At 41.4% G+C, this 16,059-nt stretch overlaps 1 protein-coding gene across 10 annotated transcripts in view; it reads left to right on the forward strand.

The window, feature by feature from the left end:
* Positions 1 to 16,059, forward strand: part of ADAMTS2 (ADAM metallopeptidase with thrombospondin type 1 motif 2) — a 253,472-nt gene that overhangs the window by 174,711 nt on the left and 62,702 nt on the right. For 9 of the 10 annotated variants that reach the window (XR_006283147.1, XM_038414454.2, XM_043520282.1 and 6 more), the window contains 2 exons: positions 3,283 to 3,485; positions 13,339 to 13,422. Coding sequence is in view for 9 of the 10 variants with exons in the window: in XM_038414454.2 (XP_038270382.1) it covers positions 3,283 to 3,485; positions 13,339 to 13,422 (287 nt within the window). In the remaining variant the exon portion in view is untranslated. The remainder of the gene's footprint in view (positions 1 to 3,282; positions 3,486 to 13,338; positions 13,423 to 16,059) is intronic. The other variant, XM_038414455.2, reaches the window with a different exon arrangement.

Genomic DNA, 16,059 nt, shown 5'->3' on the forward strand with positions numbered 1-16,059 from the left:
TCAAACCCTGGTGAAGAATTCCCTTTAGGATTGCTAGTCTAGGGTTGTTTACCTGTCAGCCTGAAACTGTCAACTGGGATTATAGCGAAGAAATAATTTTCAAGTTGAGCCATGGATTCTGACCAACTTAATTTCCAAAAACTTCAAGCTGCCCCAAGAGTTGGAGCCAATGGAAGCCTGCAGAATAATAAGCAGAATATGATTACTGGATTCATTAGCTACATTTAAGGCTGTCTTTATCATAGGAAGAACTACTGTTTGGAGCCACGGAGGAAAGAAGGGGTACTGAAACAGGGATTCTCCCCTTCTGTTTGTGTCGTCAACCTGTTGCATCTTGTTATTAACCAAGATTGTAAACTCTTTGGTGGCAGGGCTTGTGCTTTTTACTATGTGGTGGTATGCCTACTGCAATGGGGTTCTTGTTCATAGATCTTTAAGGCCAGAAGGGACCATTAGATCATCTAGTATCTCCTGTAAAATAGAAGGCAAAGAATTTCATCCAGTTATTCCCTGTGGAATACAAGACAAGGTGAGTGAGGTAGTACCTTTTATTGATCCAGCTTCCACTGGTAAAAGAGACAAGCTTTCAAGCTTACACAGAGCTCTTCTTTGGGTGGTCTGGGAAAGATACTCACAGATAAATACAAGGGTGGAAAAGATCAGGGGTTAACACATGTTACAAGAGACCATTTAAGGTGAAGTGGGCAGCGAACACCTCTACAATTGTAAAATAAAGGAGATTTAGTAGGTTACAATTGTTGTAACGAGACGTAAAACGAATGTCTTGAGCCCATGATTTTTGGTAACTAGCAGAGTTATGAATTTAAGCTCCCAGGTTTATCTTTTGAATGTGTTGTACAAGTTGCTTTGAGGACGAGGACTGAGAGGTCAGAAATAGAGTGATCGTTTTGTGAAAAGTGTTTGACCACGGTGATATGATGTTTTTATCTTTTACCATTTTTCTGTGCGAGTTCATTCAAGAACCTGGTGGTTGTTTGGTTTCACTCAAGTAGGTGTTACTGGGGCCTTTTGATACACTGGATGAGCTACAGCACATGTTGTGATAAGCATGCGTAAGACCTATGGCGCAGCTGCTGTTGCCGGACCCCGGTTGCGGTTTGGTGGGGGAAATTTTTGCTTTTTATTATGCATCATGCAGGTTCTGGAGCAGTTGAGGAGAGAGTAAGTGCTACTCACTTCCTGGGTTCATCAGTAATCTCCCTAAAGTCCAGGGAGATTACTGATGAGCCCAGGAAGCTAAGTAACACATACCACCTCCTCAGCTGCCCTGGAACCTGCATGGGGCATATCGCAAAAGCTCAGGCTCTTCTTCCAGAAGAGAGAAGAACAGAAGAACTTTTGAATTTTCCCGTGGGATGGCTTCGGATCTGCAGAGTGGCGACATGGCTGCGGCGGCTCCAGTTGGCCCAGGGCTCCTCGGCCGTGGGGTGGGAGGAGGTATGGGAGGGGGTGTGGGTATGGGCAGAAGGGGTGGAGCTGGGGGCTAGCCTCCCCGAACTGTGGCTCCACCCATGATTATGGATCTTGAAATGTTTCTTATGGGGGGGCATTGATCATCATAGCAGTGGCGATATATCTGCAGGTTTTGCATGTGTTGTTATGGTCGGGTCTGGTGCCTTTTGAGTTGGTCTGTCCTGGACTGTGGGGAGCTTGCTTCTGATGGTGAGTTTGGCAAAGTTGATGGATTGTTTGAAGGCCAGGAGAAGGAATCGTCCAGTCTTAATTTGAAGACGTCAAGTGATGGAGAATTAAGTGTAGGGTTAAGTGCCAATAATTTGTTTTCAAGCTCGTTTAAGTGGACCCAGATCATCCATTAACTGCAGCCCAGCCCCCCCTTTTTTTAAATAATGGGAAATATTGGAAACAAATAAATAATTAACAATAATAATGTTACCTAACTTTCCACCTGGGAGATTGTGCTTGTATTTACAGTAATTCAATATGACAAGTCAAGTTGGGCACAAAGGATGAAAAGTTGTTGTAAAAAAATCTTGAATATATTTCTCATTGTATTTCTTTATTATGTAAAATGTCCATGAGTTGTAGAAAACGTATCCACATCATTGCTTTTCAGATAGATTTACATTTCTATGAATAGATCTAATATGTCTCTGCTGGCAGTGATTTGTTTGTCCTCACATGGCTCAATGCAGAAAGCTTACATGGGTAATTGCATTTGCAATGAAATTTGATCCTAGAACTGGAAAATCTGAATAATAAAAGGAAGGCATATGGGCACAAATCCTCAAAAATATTTAGGCACCTAATTCCCATTAGAAGATCTGGACCATTATCATATTTGTCGTTAGGGACAGCACCCCAGCACAAGACAGCTGAATGGTCTCTTTATTCCAGAAACTTCTAACAACAACAAGGATTGTACTTCAAACAGGCTATCAACATAGTAGTATGCTCTAGCACCGTCTTATATTTGTTGTTGTTATGTACTTATATTGTGGTAGATATAGGTGCCTGCTTCCTCCGGGTCCCGGGAGTGTTCAAACCCCCCTCCCCCCCAGGCTCTGCTGCCACCCGCCTCATTCTCTGAATTCCCCACCCCGCCCCACCTCTTCCTGTCCCACTCTGCCCCTGCCCCACCTCTTCCTGCCCAGTTGCGCCTCCTTCCCCTGGCACGCCCCGTCCCCACTCCTTTCTCTCCCTCTCACTGCCTCCTTCATGTCACAGAACAGCTGATCACTGTGGGCAGGAGGCACTGGGAAGGAGCGGGAGGAGTTGATCGGCAGGGCCACCAGCGGATGGGAGGTGTTGGGGTTGGCAGAGGTGGCTGGCTGCCAGTAGGTGCTAAGCACCCACTAATTTTTTCCATGTATGTTCCAGCACTGGAGCACCCACAGAGTTGGCGCCTATGGTGGTAGGGCCTATAGGCCTCAGCCCCATTGTCTTAGGCATTGTAAGAAAGAAATGGTCCCTGTGCTGAAGAGCATACAGTCTAAGTATAAGGCAATATACAACTGGATGCCACAAAGATACGGGGAGAGGATTCACATTTGTTGCAATGTGGATATACTGTAGGCCAGATTTTTCTCCTTGTTACACCTGTTTAAATGCAGAATAATGCTAATGAAGTTACTTACACTGGTATAATGTTGGAGTAAGAGAAGAAGCTGCTTCTTTCTCTCTGTCTCTGTCTCTCTCTCTCTCTCTCTTTTTTTTTTAAACCATATTTTGTCTTTTCAATGAGGATTAAAACAATCACTTCTTGATATGCTGCCGATGGCCTATTTTTTTATTTAATTTCAGCAGCTGACCTGAGTAATCTGGATAACCTTGTCAGTATGCTGAGCCTCATTGAAGACCATGTAAATAGCTCAAGAAAGAGGTATCGGAGGCATGCGACTGATGATGACTACAACATTGAAGTTCTCCTGGGAGTTGATGACTCAGTTGTACAGTTCCATGGAAAAGAACATGTACAGAAGTACCTTCTGACCCTGATGAATATCGTAAGTAACTTACTGCTACCTGCACTGAGGACTGAAAATGAAATTAGATTAAATTTACTTCATTTTAGCCATTTGAATAGGATATGATAGATATTTCTCAATACAGGAAATATAAAAATTCAGGCTGCTTCTACATAAGTATAAAAAATAAAAAAGTGAGGGCCGGGAACAGTACTGTCAGTGGGACCATTCACATGCTTCAAGTTAAGCTTGTGCTTCAGTGCAGTGCTGGACCCAAGCCTAGAGTCACGGAAAGGTATTTGGAATTCTGTGGCTAGCACTGAAAGCAGTCATCATGCTTTAGGATGCATGTTCCCTTACCCCATGTTCCCCACAGACAAACTAGATATTATGAGCTATGTTCTAATAATAGATTAGAAATGTTGATTGGATTGCAAACTTATTTTTTAAATTATTTGATTCAGTCTTTTGATACCTTGACAATCACCCAACCATTGGATCAGACTTTGTTCACTCTGCATTTAAATATGTACAGTAAGCTACTTAGTCTTCTGAAATTGATATAATTTTTGCTCTAATGTTGGCATGTCTGGGTCTGCCTAATTAAATATATAATCCTTTAGATCCCATCAGTTTAATAGACTCTGTATGGTTGTGTTGTAGGGTAGCCAGGTGTCTGTTTTTTGACTGGAACACCTGGTCGAAAAGGGACCCAGCGGCTCTGGTCAGGACCACTGACCGGGCTGTTAAAAGTCCGGTTGGGACGAGGCTGGCAGGCTCCCTACTGGCTCTGTGTGGCTCCCCAGAAGCAGCGACATGTCCCTGCGAATCCTAGGCTGAGAGACAGCCAGGGAACCACAGCCAATGGGAGCTGCGGGAGCAGCGCCTGCGGGCAGAGGCAGCGTGCAGTACCGCCTGGCCACGGCTCCACCTAGGAGCCGAGGGACATGTCAGCTGCTTCCGGGAGCTGCCTGAGATAAGTGCCACCTGCATCCCCTCCTGCACCCTAGGCCCTGAGCCCCATCCGGCAACCAAACTCCCTCCCAGAGCCCACACTCCCTCCCATGCCCCTGCTCCAGCCCTGAGTACACTCTCACACCCTAATTCCCTCCTGGAGCCCATACCCCTGCCCCAGCTCGGTAAAAATGAGTGAATGAGTGAGGGTGGAGGACAGCAAGCAACAGAGGAAGGGGGATGGAGTGAACGGGGGCGAGGTCTCGGACAAGGAGGGCAGGGGCAGGGTAGGGCCTCGGGGAAGGGGCGGGAGTGGGGCAAGGGTGTTCAGTTTTGTGCGATTAGCAAGTTGATAACCCTAGTGATAAAGATAGACACAAGTCTCCATTAAATATAATAGAGTAGAATTTAACAGAAGACACTGCCATATTTAGTCTTTGACTGAAAGATTTTGACTGGTAGGGGTTTAGACTGACCTCTAGAGGCTGGATGTCTTGCTAGATGACTTTTGAGCACTTTGCAGAATGTGAAAGTTGAAATGTGAATGGAAGTCCAAAACACTGAGAACATTTCTGCCTGGAGCATAATTTTTAAAAATGTTGTTTGATTATGAGACTCTTATTTCTGCATGGAGTTTTAAACTGACTGTCCAGATATATAACACTAATCTGACAATGTCATCTGTAATTTTTAGACACTCCTAGTGTATTTTTCCAGTGACATCATGGGACCTCCAACATCTGTCCCCAATCATGCAATCTTTCTTTCTGCACATTATAGATGTTTAAGGAGCTGCTTATTCTGTTTTCTAGTCTGATTTTGGTAGTCTCTAAAAGACCCCTGCCAGTATCCCATTGTGTGATTTATCAGTTAGAACAGTGATCCATAAGCATTCCAGGTCTGCACTTCTGAATTGGGTGATAACTAAGCAGGGAGTGATAGTAATGATTGGCTATCTTTCTGAAAAAATATGCTTCAACTCAACCATAAGATGATTCAGGAAGTGGTGGGTGGGGTCCTCTGCTTTTCTTTTGCAGGAAATTAGACTAGATAATCCAAGTGATCCCTTCTGGCATTAAAATCTGTGAATCTCTGTTATGGCTGCTCTCCCCTTAATTATATTATTCCTGGTGGAATTCTGCACCATTGCGCATGTACAGAATGTATGTCCCTCGCATATTTCTGTGCTTTCCTGCAGAAAAATGGCTTTCTGACAGGGAAGGAAAGGGAAGCCACAAGAGTGGTCATGAGACCCGCTCTAGCAGTACGTTCCAGGAGCCCTGGGCTACCAGCAGAGAGGTAGATCACTGTGGGGCAGGGGCGGGACTGGGGAAGTCCCGGCTGGTGGCTTCTATCCTGTGCCAGGCTCAGTTGCTAGTTCCGGCTGGGCTGGGGAGGACAGGACTTCCTCTTCCCCTGCTTGGCATCCAGGGCTGTCTCAAACCCACCCCCAGATTTCTCCCTTGTCTGTAGGTAGCTCTGCAAACTCTTCCCCCAACCTTGTGCTTACAGTACCCATCGCCCCTTAGCTGCAGGGGGAGGGATCACTGTACAGGGAGCTGCTCCCCCATTTGTGCAACCCCCCGTGCATCCAGACCCATCGTACCCAGACCATCCTGCCGAGCCTCATCCCTCACACACGCAAAACCCTCCCTGATGAGCTCCACTCCCCCTGCAGCAGGACCACCCGATGAGCCACCTCTACCTGGATCCCCACCCTATTGAGCCCAACCAGCTGCATCTAGATCCCCACACCACTGAGCTCCACTCCCCCAGCATCTGGACCCCCCCGCTAAGCCCTCCATACCAAGCCCCCCTGCTGAGCTCTGTTTCCACTCTCACCTAGATCCCCCCACTTGGCCCCAACCACCTTCACCTGGATCCCCCTGCAAAGTCCCATTACCATTGCACCCAGAACCCCACAACAAGCCCCTGTGCATCCAGATCCCCCCCACAACCGGATACCGAGGGAGCTGCCTGTAGCAAGTTGCCCCACACAGAACCCTCTTAACTTAAAAAAAAAAATTAAAAGCAGTTTAGTGATGTTGTATATTAAATCTAGTGATTAAAAAGTAATTTTTATTCCATTCTAGTTTTCCTTTCAGGCATAATTTACACACACCTGTTCCCCATGTGCATTCTCACATTCTTGCATTGTCTGATTTTCTTATCTGCAGTCCTTATTTAATGCTGCCATTCACCCTTATTATTCCTACATACTTCCCACAAGAAGGAACCATGACTGAAACCTTCAGGCTCTATCAAGACAGCTCCTAGATATTGCAAAGTGGGGATACTCTAAATGAATATATACAGGAAAATACAGAATCATAGAAGTTAGAAAAGAACTGCTTGGTCCCCTTTTCCATCTCCCTGCCAGTGCTGGATTTTTCTGTCAGCGTTTTCTGCAGGGTTCTGTCCAATGTGTAGCTAAGAATACTTCTAAGGTGCCACAAGTACTCCTCGTTATTGTTACAATTCCTTAAGCAGACTCTTCAATAGCTAATAGATTGTTCTGTCAGGGAACTTTTCCTGAGAACCAGCCTAAATATTTTCTTAGTTCATCTTTATTCCATTTTTCTTTGTCACAGCTCTTTAGATGACCCAAGAAACTGATTTCCTGCTTGATATTTACCAGGGGCTGCAGAGCACCACTGAAAACGTGTGGGCAGATCATTGATTTGCCCCACCACCACCTGACCCTTGTCTTCCTCTCTCAGGCACCCCTCCCCTCGACCCATGAGCCCCTCCACACATCCCCTCCAAATCTAAGTGAGTGGCATTGCGACTTGGTGCATGAGGTTTGGCCCAGCAAAAAGTGGTTGGGCTGTGGCCCAGGTGCCACCAACCCCCAGTTCTGCGACCTATGACATTTAAATGCCATGCAGGTCCACCCTTATTTATAATTTAGCCAAGATAGCCATAATTAGTTGCTTTATTTCTTTAATTCAACCCCTCCACCCCCCCGAAATATTTCTGTTAACACCTTCTCAGAAAAGGCAAGAGACAGCATACTAAATGCTTTGGCCACACCTGATATGGTCAAAAAAGTGACTGAGAGATGAAGAGAAAGTAAATGCTGCCAAACTATTTGATTGGGTAATAGACTCCAAAGGAAAGGTAATAAGTGAAAGCAAATATACTGTAGAACAATACTCATAGAGAATTTAGGAGGAGAAATGTATTTATGCAGAGTGCCATTAATGTATGCTGCAATGCAAACTGCAATGTAGTGTAAAAAATTAGCAGAAATATGGCATTAAAATATAGACCGGCCTTAAGAGGGAAGCTCACTACAGCGTGAAAAACTAGACAAATGTGTGGACCCTGGAATTTGTCTCTGTTTGTATAAGAAAGGAAGACTGATGGCTTCCAAATAATATAAGGAGTTGGACCCAAAATAACAGATTTGGGCTCAATCCTAATCCCACTGAAGTTAGTAGAAGTTTTGCCATTAACTTTACTGGGAGAAGGACCAAACTACTGATGTTTAAACAGAAAGGACTGGATACAGAACAAATGAGGAAATGCAGCAATTGAGAATTTGGCATAAAATATCCTTTTAGACAAAAACATTTCATTCCACAAGCAATAGGAACACTGCATAGAATAAATTTACCCAAACAACCATTCAGAACAAAAAAAACAGCTAAACCATGCCTAAATTGTGTCTGTACTAACATTTTTATTCACATTTCCCATTGCAGCACTATCCCAGGGCCCCACCATCTATGGTATCAATGGCAGGAGTTCTGGAGTATATTAACGTGGTGTAAACAAATCTACATCAGCACAGGTGTAGATGACATGGTGGTTGAAATGCTGGTGGCTTATATTTTCAAACAGAGGGAATAAAAATGTAATCTGACCCTGATAAAAAATGAATACAAAAAAATAAGATGGACCAAACAACCTGTCCCTGCTCAGTGATATCTCAAGTGTAGGCATTAGTTACTTATTATGTTTTTCAAATAAAGAGACATAAAGATACTCTGCCATCAATATCAATGAGCAAACAACCCACTGAAATAGAACATCATGTGAAACTAAAGATGTGAAACAGGGCAGAAGGCATGTATTGAAAAACATATAACAATTTAACAAGCCCTTAGAACAGTCCCTTCTATGGGTCATGTAAGTGCATACACACATTTAGAGTTATGAATATATATGTTCGCTTCCTCTAATAACAAGCTATAAAGTATGAACTAAAGACCAATGTGAGTTGGGTGGAAGTGTTTACTGTAAGACAATAGGATGATTGAAGAAGTTAAAACCCATGGTTTACAAAATAATCTAAAATAATTGCAGTTGAATTCTCCATGATGAACTGATTCCTGAAGTCTAAATCCCTGTGATAACTCACTTTACCATAAACATGGAAAGAAGGGACCCCAAACAAGGTTACTTTTCCCTTTTTTGTTAGGTTATACCTTATGCAAAAGGCATTAGCAGAAGGGTGTCCAACCTTTCTCTGTGAGGTTGGGTGGGGGCCCCAATGCCAACCCAATCAACCAATATTTTTTTCAAGCCCAGTGTAATGACTATTCAGTAAATCTGTTTTACGCTGGCTAAGTGACAAGTCAATATCGACACCTAAAAGTCCATAAAGGAAAAACCAGGGGCTGGGGTGTCTGGAATGACCTGAACAGGTACTTTGAATTTTTTTTTTTCCATAATTTGGAAATGAAGTCATAGTCCGGCCATAACTAATGGTGATAAATGCCAGAGGATTTTTCACACTTTGGGCTGCAGCTAGTCATAGCCTGACTAAGCTCTGAGAGTTTCAACAGAGTGGAGAAGGCCATTTGCCATCTTGTAGCAGTTCAGGTTTCTTGTAGCTAGAGATTGTGACTGAGGGCTCTTGGTGGCCTATTTTAAATGAGTTTGAGAAAGCAGGTGTAATACAATTGTGTGATATTGTACATGTACAAAAAAGGGCATACTTCAAAACTCGGTTTGAAATGGCTAATAGCACAACAGGGCTAATAATCACTTTGTTTATTACATAACCGTTGCTACCAATGGGTTCCTTGAAATTCCTCTGAAATCAGAAGCAGTGACTTTTAGTAAAGCAGGCTGCCCATTGCATAACAAGCATTAATAAAGATCCTGTGCCAGGAAACTTCATACAACTGCGTAAATGAGTCCGCCTGTGACTTTTTCCTCACTGTGGTTGCTTTTATTAAGAGTGGCCTAATACAGAAAACCACTCACCGTTTTCTACAGATCCTGTCAAATTTATCTGCAGGTAACTTACTGATAACACCTGCAAAAGTACAGGACTATTATTATTATTTTATCGTAATAATGCCCAAAAGCCCCAGTAATGATCAGGATCCCATTGTGGCAGTTCACTTTAAAAACACATTAATGTTTCTCAAACCTAATATATACAAAGCATAATGCATCCCTCACAGCTAAGGTTTCCATACGTCCAGGTTTTCCCAGACATTTCCTCTGATCCTCCGTCCAGGCGAATTTTTCAAATTAGAGGAAATGTCCAGGATTTTTATGAAGCAGACATAGCAGCTCAGAAAGAGCTGGCTCCGCATCCCAATGGGTCTCTCCCTGCACCCGCAGCTGCCGGATCCCACCCACTCAAGCCCTGGCTCCCAGGACTGGGGACGGGGAGAGGCAGGGTGGCACTGATTGACAACTAGCACTGCATCCTGGGCCTGCATCAGCTGCCCTGCCACCATGACAGGGAGCGACACTGCCCCCCCACCTCAAGAGTGAGGCCCTCTGGCAGCCTCCAGCATAGTTTTTAATTAAAACACTGTGAAAATAAACCATGGAATTAAATTACAAGAAAAAATGGTCTGATCTACAATAGTTTTGCCAACCCCCCAGAATGCTTTTCCAAATCTTGAACTTTTTTAGATTCCCCCAGCCCTACTAGTCACCCTCTGTAAATGCTGAATCACCATGTGACATCTCATGAGACTTCATGCAAAATCTGCCTTTCCCAGAGTGCAGTAGCTACAGTTTTAAGAGCCTTGTGTGCTCTGCTTTCCTGTGCACCAGCATAACATTAGTTTCAGAGTAGCAGCCGTGTTAGTCTGTATTCGCAAAAAGAAAAGGAGTACTTGTGGCACCTTAGAGACTAACAAATTAATAAATTTGTTAGTCTCTAAGGTGCCACAAGTACTCCTTTTCTTTTAGCATAACATTAGGATCCGACCCTCACGGATTAAGGACAAACAGGAAGCTCAGTTCTGATATCTCTTAGAGTGGTGTAAACCAGGGTATCACCACTGAAGTAACTGGAGTTACACTGCTGAATAATTAGGATGAAATCAGAATCAGCTCTACATCTCTTACTCTAGACACATGCATTTTTTTGTATCGGGCTATCTGTACACTGAAGTAAATAGATCTGCTTTTAATGCAGAAGTTATATGTTTGAGGAAAAATACCACAGATCTGGAGCTTTAAAATTCCATAATTCTACTGGTAATTTTCTGTTTCAAGGGGTAATTCTCATCCGCATTTGAGCACATCCATTTCAGAGCTCAGTCACTTGGATCTCCTTTCTTTAATAGCACATTGAAACAAGCAGATGCCATTCACTTCACACATTGAAATAAGTGTGAATCTATTTCAGTGTGTTATCATATGCTTTCCCCCCATTTTAAATAACCAAGGAAATGCAATGGAAAGAAATGATTAATAGTAGAGCTAGTCAGGACATTTCTGACCGAATATTTTTCCATTGGAAAATGCCATTTTGTCAAAATCAAAACTTTCCATGGGAATGTGTAATTTTTGATGAAATTTTGTTTTTAAAAAAAAGTTTCAACCTTATTGGAATGGAGCATTTTAATATTTTTTAAGTAACTTATTGTTTTGAAATTTATTTTGTATTCAATTTAAAATGATAATAAAATATAACATTAAAAGACTCAAAATCTGACTCTCAATCCTTTTCCTAGGGTGAGCACCCTAGGAAAAAGTGTTGCTTTATACAGCCACAGTTTTGCCCAGTGAAAGAGCCAGAGGGTCCAGCTCCCACAGAAGCAGTATTGCATTGGAGCTGAAGCAATCCCTAGATATGACATTAGGATCCAGGGCTTTGATTTGGCTCTATATTTGGGAGAAAACCTACTACACAGATGCCAAGGAACTTTTACAATGTTTATGCTTTCCTATTCATTCACAAAATGTGTTTCTTAGATGTCAGTTGGGTGAACTGTGTAACAATGTTTCAATACCTGTTCTGTCAACATATTCCTGCCAAGTTTTAATTTGGCATGTAGTAATGATACACTTGATGTATTGCTTCACTATTGTTAAAAAAGGCTGAGGTTAAGTTCTGAAGGCTAATAGGAAAGGAGTGTGTAACAATTGGGGTTATGCCTCACGAACTAATAAAACATTTAGTTACATGTCATACTTATTATATCCTATACACCGAAGATTTTATTCAGGGTTTATTTTATGTATATTTAAGTTACTGCAAATTTCAGCTCGTTATCAATGAGGCATATATTCTTATCCCAATGCACAGAGAATCAGGCAGATTAGCATCCCTGCATCAAGATGATAATACCCTTGAGTTGTGGGGCATCTAGTAAAGAACACAATGAAATGTCCTTGTCAGCACAAAACTTTCCTTTTAACACATAATTTATTTTAAACAAAAGTGTATATGTAAATCCTTCAGTATGTTAATCTGCTGTTCCAAAAGTCCCTGAGAGGAAAGATGAAGATATTTCAAACACAGGAGCCTAAAGTTAGGGTTTTAAATTTACATTTAGGCATATAAATAATTGACCTAATTTTCAAAAGCACCAAGGACTAAGTAGCTGTCACTGCCTTAATTGGGAACTGCAGGGTGGTCACTACTTTTGAAAATCACGCCTCTTTTTAGGTGCCCAAATGTGAATTTAGAAGCAAATTTAGGCTTGTATTTTTGAAAATCTAGACTAAATGTATTAAAATATACTTTCAAATAACAGTCAAAGAAATTTTTGTAAAATAGACAGTACGTGATTTTTACAGAGAGATCAGAAGTGAGTTATATTTTATATGGTCTCTTTGGGACAAAGATATATTGAAAAAATAGGATCTTGTTTTTAATAAACAACTCTCCAGAAGCTTAATAACGAATCCCAATGAATATATTTCTCATGTCAGAAACACACCATGAAATATGAGCTATTCTTTATGTCCCACATATAAAATAGTCCAGTTTTGGCCCATGATTTACTAGGGGCACTGATCTGAAGGAAAGGGAGCAGAGAATATATTTGCCTTGCAGATATTTATTTATCTACTTATTCTAATTTGTAAAGCAAAAAACCAAACATATTTATAAGACCCTAAGTTGGCCTTCTTTCATTCCTCCCATCATAGATGACCCCAATCACCAGCTTGCTTATAGTATTATTTCTTCTGTATTCCTTGGACTTCTGTATTTCATTCTCCATCATAATATTCATAGTGTTGTCTTCAGTGCAGTTAGAATAGTTTGCTTGTGTGCATGTGTGATTATGTATGTATAATACAAAACCCCCTGTTTTCTATGTTAGTATTTTACAGATTTTGTTATGCTTGTATAGTTTTAAGTTAATCAACTTTGACACAATAAAAACAACTCATTTGACTGACTGCTTTATAAGGATATGATCCTTGAGAGTATTTTAGTAATTTAGTCTGTGATTTAGAGAAGCACTGTTTAAGTTTCACTGACTTTAATTGGTTCCTGAACAAAGATGGTTCCTGATTTGATGCCTATATGGAGCCTTTACGGTAGAGCCCTGTAGTTCACATAGAAAAAGTTCTCTTTCAAGTAGTGGAAATTTCCCTTTTTTACAAATGAGTGTGGTTGATCTGTATCTTAAAGACACAACATATAAAAACTTATGTTTTATCATTGCTACTGTGATTACTTATTGACAGAATCATTATTAAAAATATCCACACTCTTTTGCAGGTTAATGAAATCTACCATGACGAGTCCTTAGGTGCCCACATCAATGTTGTTTTGGTGAGGATAATCATGCTGAGCTATGGGAAAGTAAGTAAAGGCTAATTTTAATAATGGATCTAGATGTTTCCAGGATTCTTTTAATGAACTGTGTAATTCATTTGTGACATATGCTACTCTATTTTAATTTGTTCATTGTCCATGTGTCTATTAATATAGCATTAATTATAATATGTAATTTACATCTACACTTGTTTGTTTATTATATGAAATGCATGCTGGAAAATAACTGTAACATAAAATTTCCTGTTGTGTTTTCTCTTCTTATGTCACTTTAAGTTACCGCTTTGCTTTGGCAGTATTATTTCAAGTTTGTTCTAGATAACTTATGGCAAAATTTATGGGTATTGACCCTTTTGGCCACTAGAGGGGTGTGATGTATACTGTGTATGTTATACATGCATAAGAAAGCAGTAACACGTGACTGTGTGTATCATAGAAATTCAAGGTTGGAAGGGACCTCACGAGGTCATCTAATCCAACCCGCTGCTCAAAGCAGGACCAGTCCCCAATTTTTGCCCCAGATCCCTAAATGGCCCCTCAAGAATTGAACTCACAACCCTGGGTTTAGCAGGCCAATGTTCAAACCACTGAGCTATCCCTCCCAGTTATATTACCATACAGTCAGCGCAGTGTGGGCTCAATTCTGCTGAGCACAATGGCTCTGATCCAGCAAATCCCTTAAGCTTGTACTTAGCTAAAGTTGGACGACACATGTTCAAAGTTAAGCATTTGCTTTGTTGGATTGGGGCCAGAGTGCCTTGCACTTTGCAGAATCAAATCAAAATTAAGAATTACGAGGGGTTTTTTTTATTTTTTACTGTTCTGTTGCTGTTTTTGTGGAATGGGTCAGTTTACAAGCAACACTCCTGTAAAGAACATTGAAATGATGAGTGATTTTGAAAGTGGGATTACTTTAAAGCCTTTAGTACTTTTACCCCAGTTTTGCCTGAGCAACTTTTAATTCCTTGGAAACTGGAGGAGAGTTATAAGTGTGTTTATAACATTCATTGAATGAGGACAAGCCTTACCAATACCTCTTAGGTACAGCAGCACCTGCAACTATTCAAGTAAAAATATTTTTATGATCTAGCTTGCCTTTTTTGTGACTACAGTTACTGTCATTTGGACATTCATGAGCTGTACCTGATTTGCAGAGTCAGCTAAGTAGTTCGACATGCAAGTGGCCTAAATGGTATCCATAAACAGTAGAGAGTCAGTTCAGCTGATATAAATGGGTGTAGCTCCAGTGAAGTCAACAGATTTACACTGAGTTACAGTAGCTGAAGATTTGGCACAACACCAGCTCTTTGCTGAGAGTCAGGAGGCCCTGAGTTCTAATCCAGGCTCAGCCACTAACTCACCATAAGCTTTCGTGAGCTACAGCTCACTTCATCGGAAAACTTATGCTCTAATAAATTTGTTAGTCTCTAAGGTGCCACAAGTACTCCTTTTCTTTTTGCGAATACAGACTAACACGGCTGCTACTCTGAAACCTGTAACTCACCATGTGGCCTTGGGTTAGTCAATTGACCTTTCTGTCTGAGCTTCCTTTTCTGTAAATTGAGGATAGTAATACTTTCTTGCCTGCCTCACAAGGTGATGTGTTTTGGAGATATAAAGTGAAATATAAATGCTAAGATAAGAAGTGGAGTGTGGGGAGAGTGTTTGTATCTGCCATTCTATGGCCCAGCATTCATAGTGTGTATATTTAGAAAGTTTGGGTTAAAATAGGGGAAATAAATTAATAATTGCTATATGGATAATAATTAGAGAGTGTAAACAGGCTGATAATTCTCAAGTTGGGGTGGTAGAAGATACCCATGCAGCTGGAACCTGTATCAGTCAATCAGATGCCTTGTTTTATAATGTCCATTTTTTAAATGTATGCATTGCTATGTCTATCTCTGTATAGTTATACATCTATAATAATCTGATATCTTGTAACTTCTGCTGGTTTATCTGCTGAAATACAGTAAGTACAGTAGATCCCAATTCCACTTTCAGATTCTTGTTTGCATTTCAAGAAGAAAAGAGGGAAAAAATCTAAACAAAAAATATTGTTCATTAATAATTTGCATCTCACTGATTCTGTAGACCTGAATAGAAAGCAGTGTGCTTCTGTGTCACTAGTTTGCATCCCAACTAGGTTAGCAGAGGATGAAAACATTGACTCTGTAATGGCTGTTTGGCCTGTGTGAAAGGAGCAGGTGATTCCAGTCAAGTTTCCAATGGGCATATGATCACATTACAAAAATTGCAGTTAGCACCAATCACTCCTTTTATTGGCAGGCTCAGTAGTGAGTAACCTGGAGCTGGATTCTGATACCCAATGGGTAGCATCTTAGTCTGCGAGTAGCCTCACTGACTTCAACAGAATTAAATGTGGAGTAAGGTACCATTCGGGTATCAGAATCTGATCCTGAATGAGCATAGAGACTGAGCTCCGCTCTCACTTCCAGAGGTTTTGGACCTGGTTCTCATTTACACTCCAGCCTCTTTACACCACTCTGAAAGTGTAAAGGGGGCTTTAAATAAGTGTAATTTTATATAATTGTAATTTACCCCCTACTTTGAGGCCCCATTACCTAGCTAGAGCAGTGTAAAGGAGTCTCAGTGTAAATGAGAACCAGGCCCAGACTTCTCTTCAGAGTAGGGTTGTTAGGG

Source organism: Dermochelys coriacea, chromosome 8, assembly GCF_009764565.3.
Source record: "Dermochelys coriacea isolate rDerCor1 chromosome 8, rDerCor1.pri.v4, whole genome shotgun sequence".
Lineage (NCBI taxonomy): Eukaryota > Metazoa > Chordata > Testudines > Dermochelyidae > Dermochelys > Dermochelys coriacea.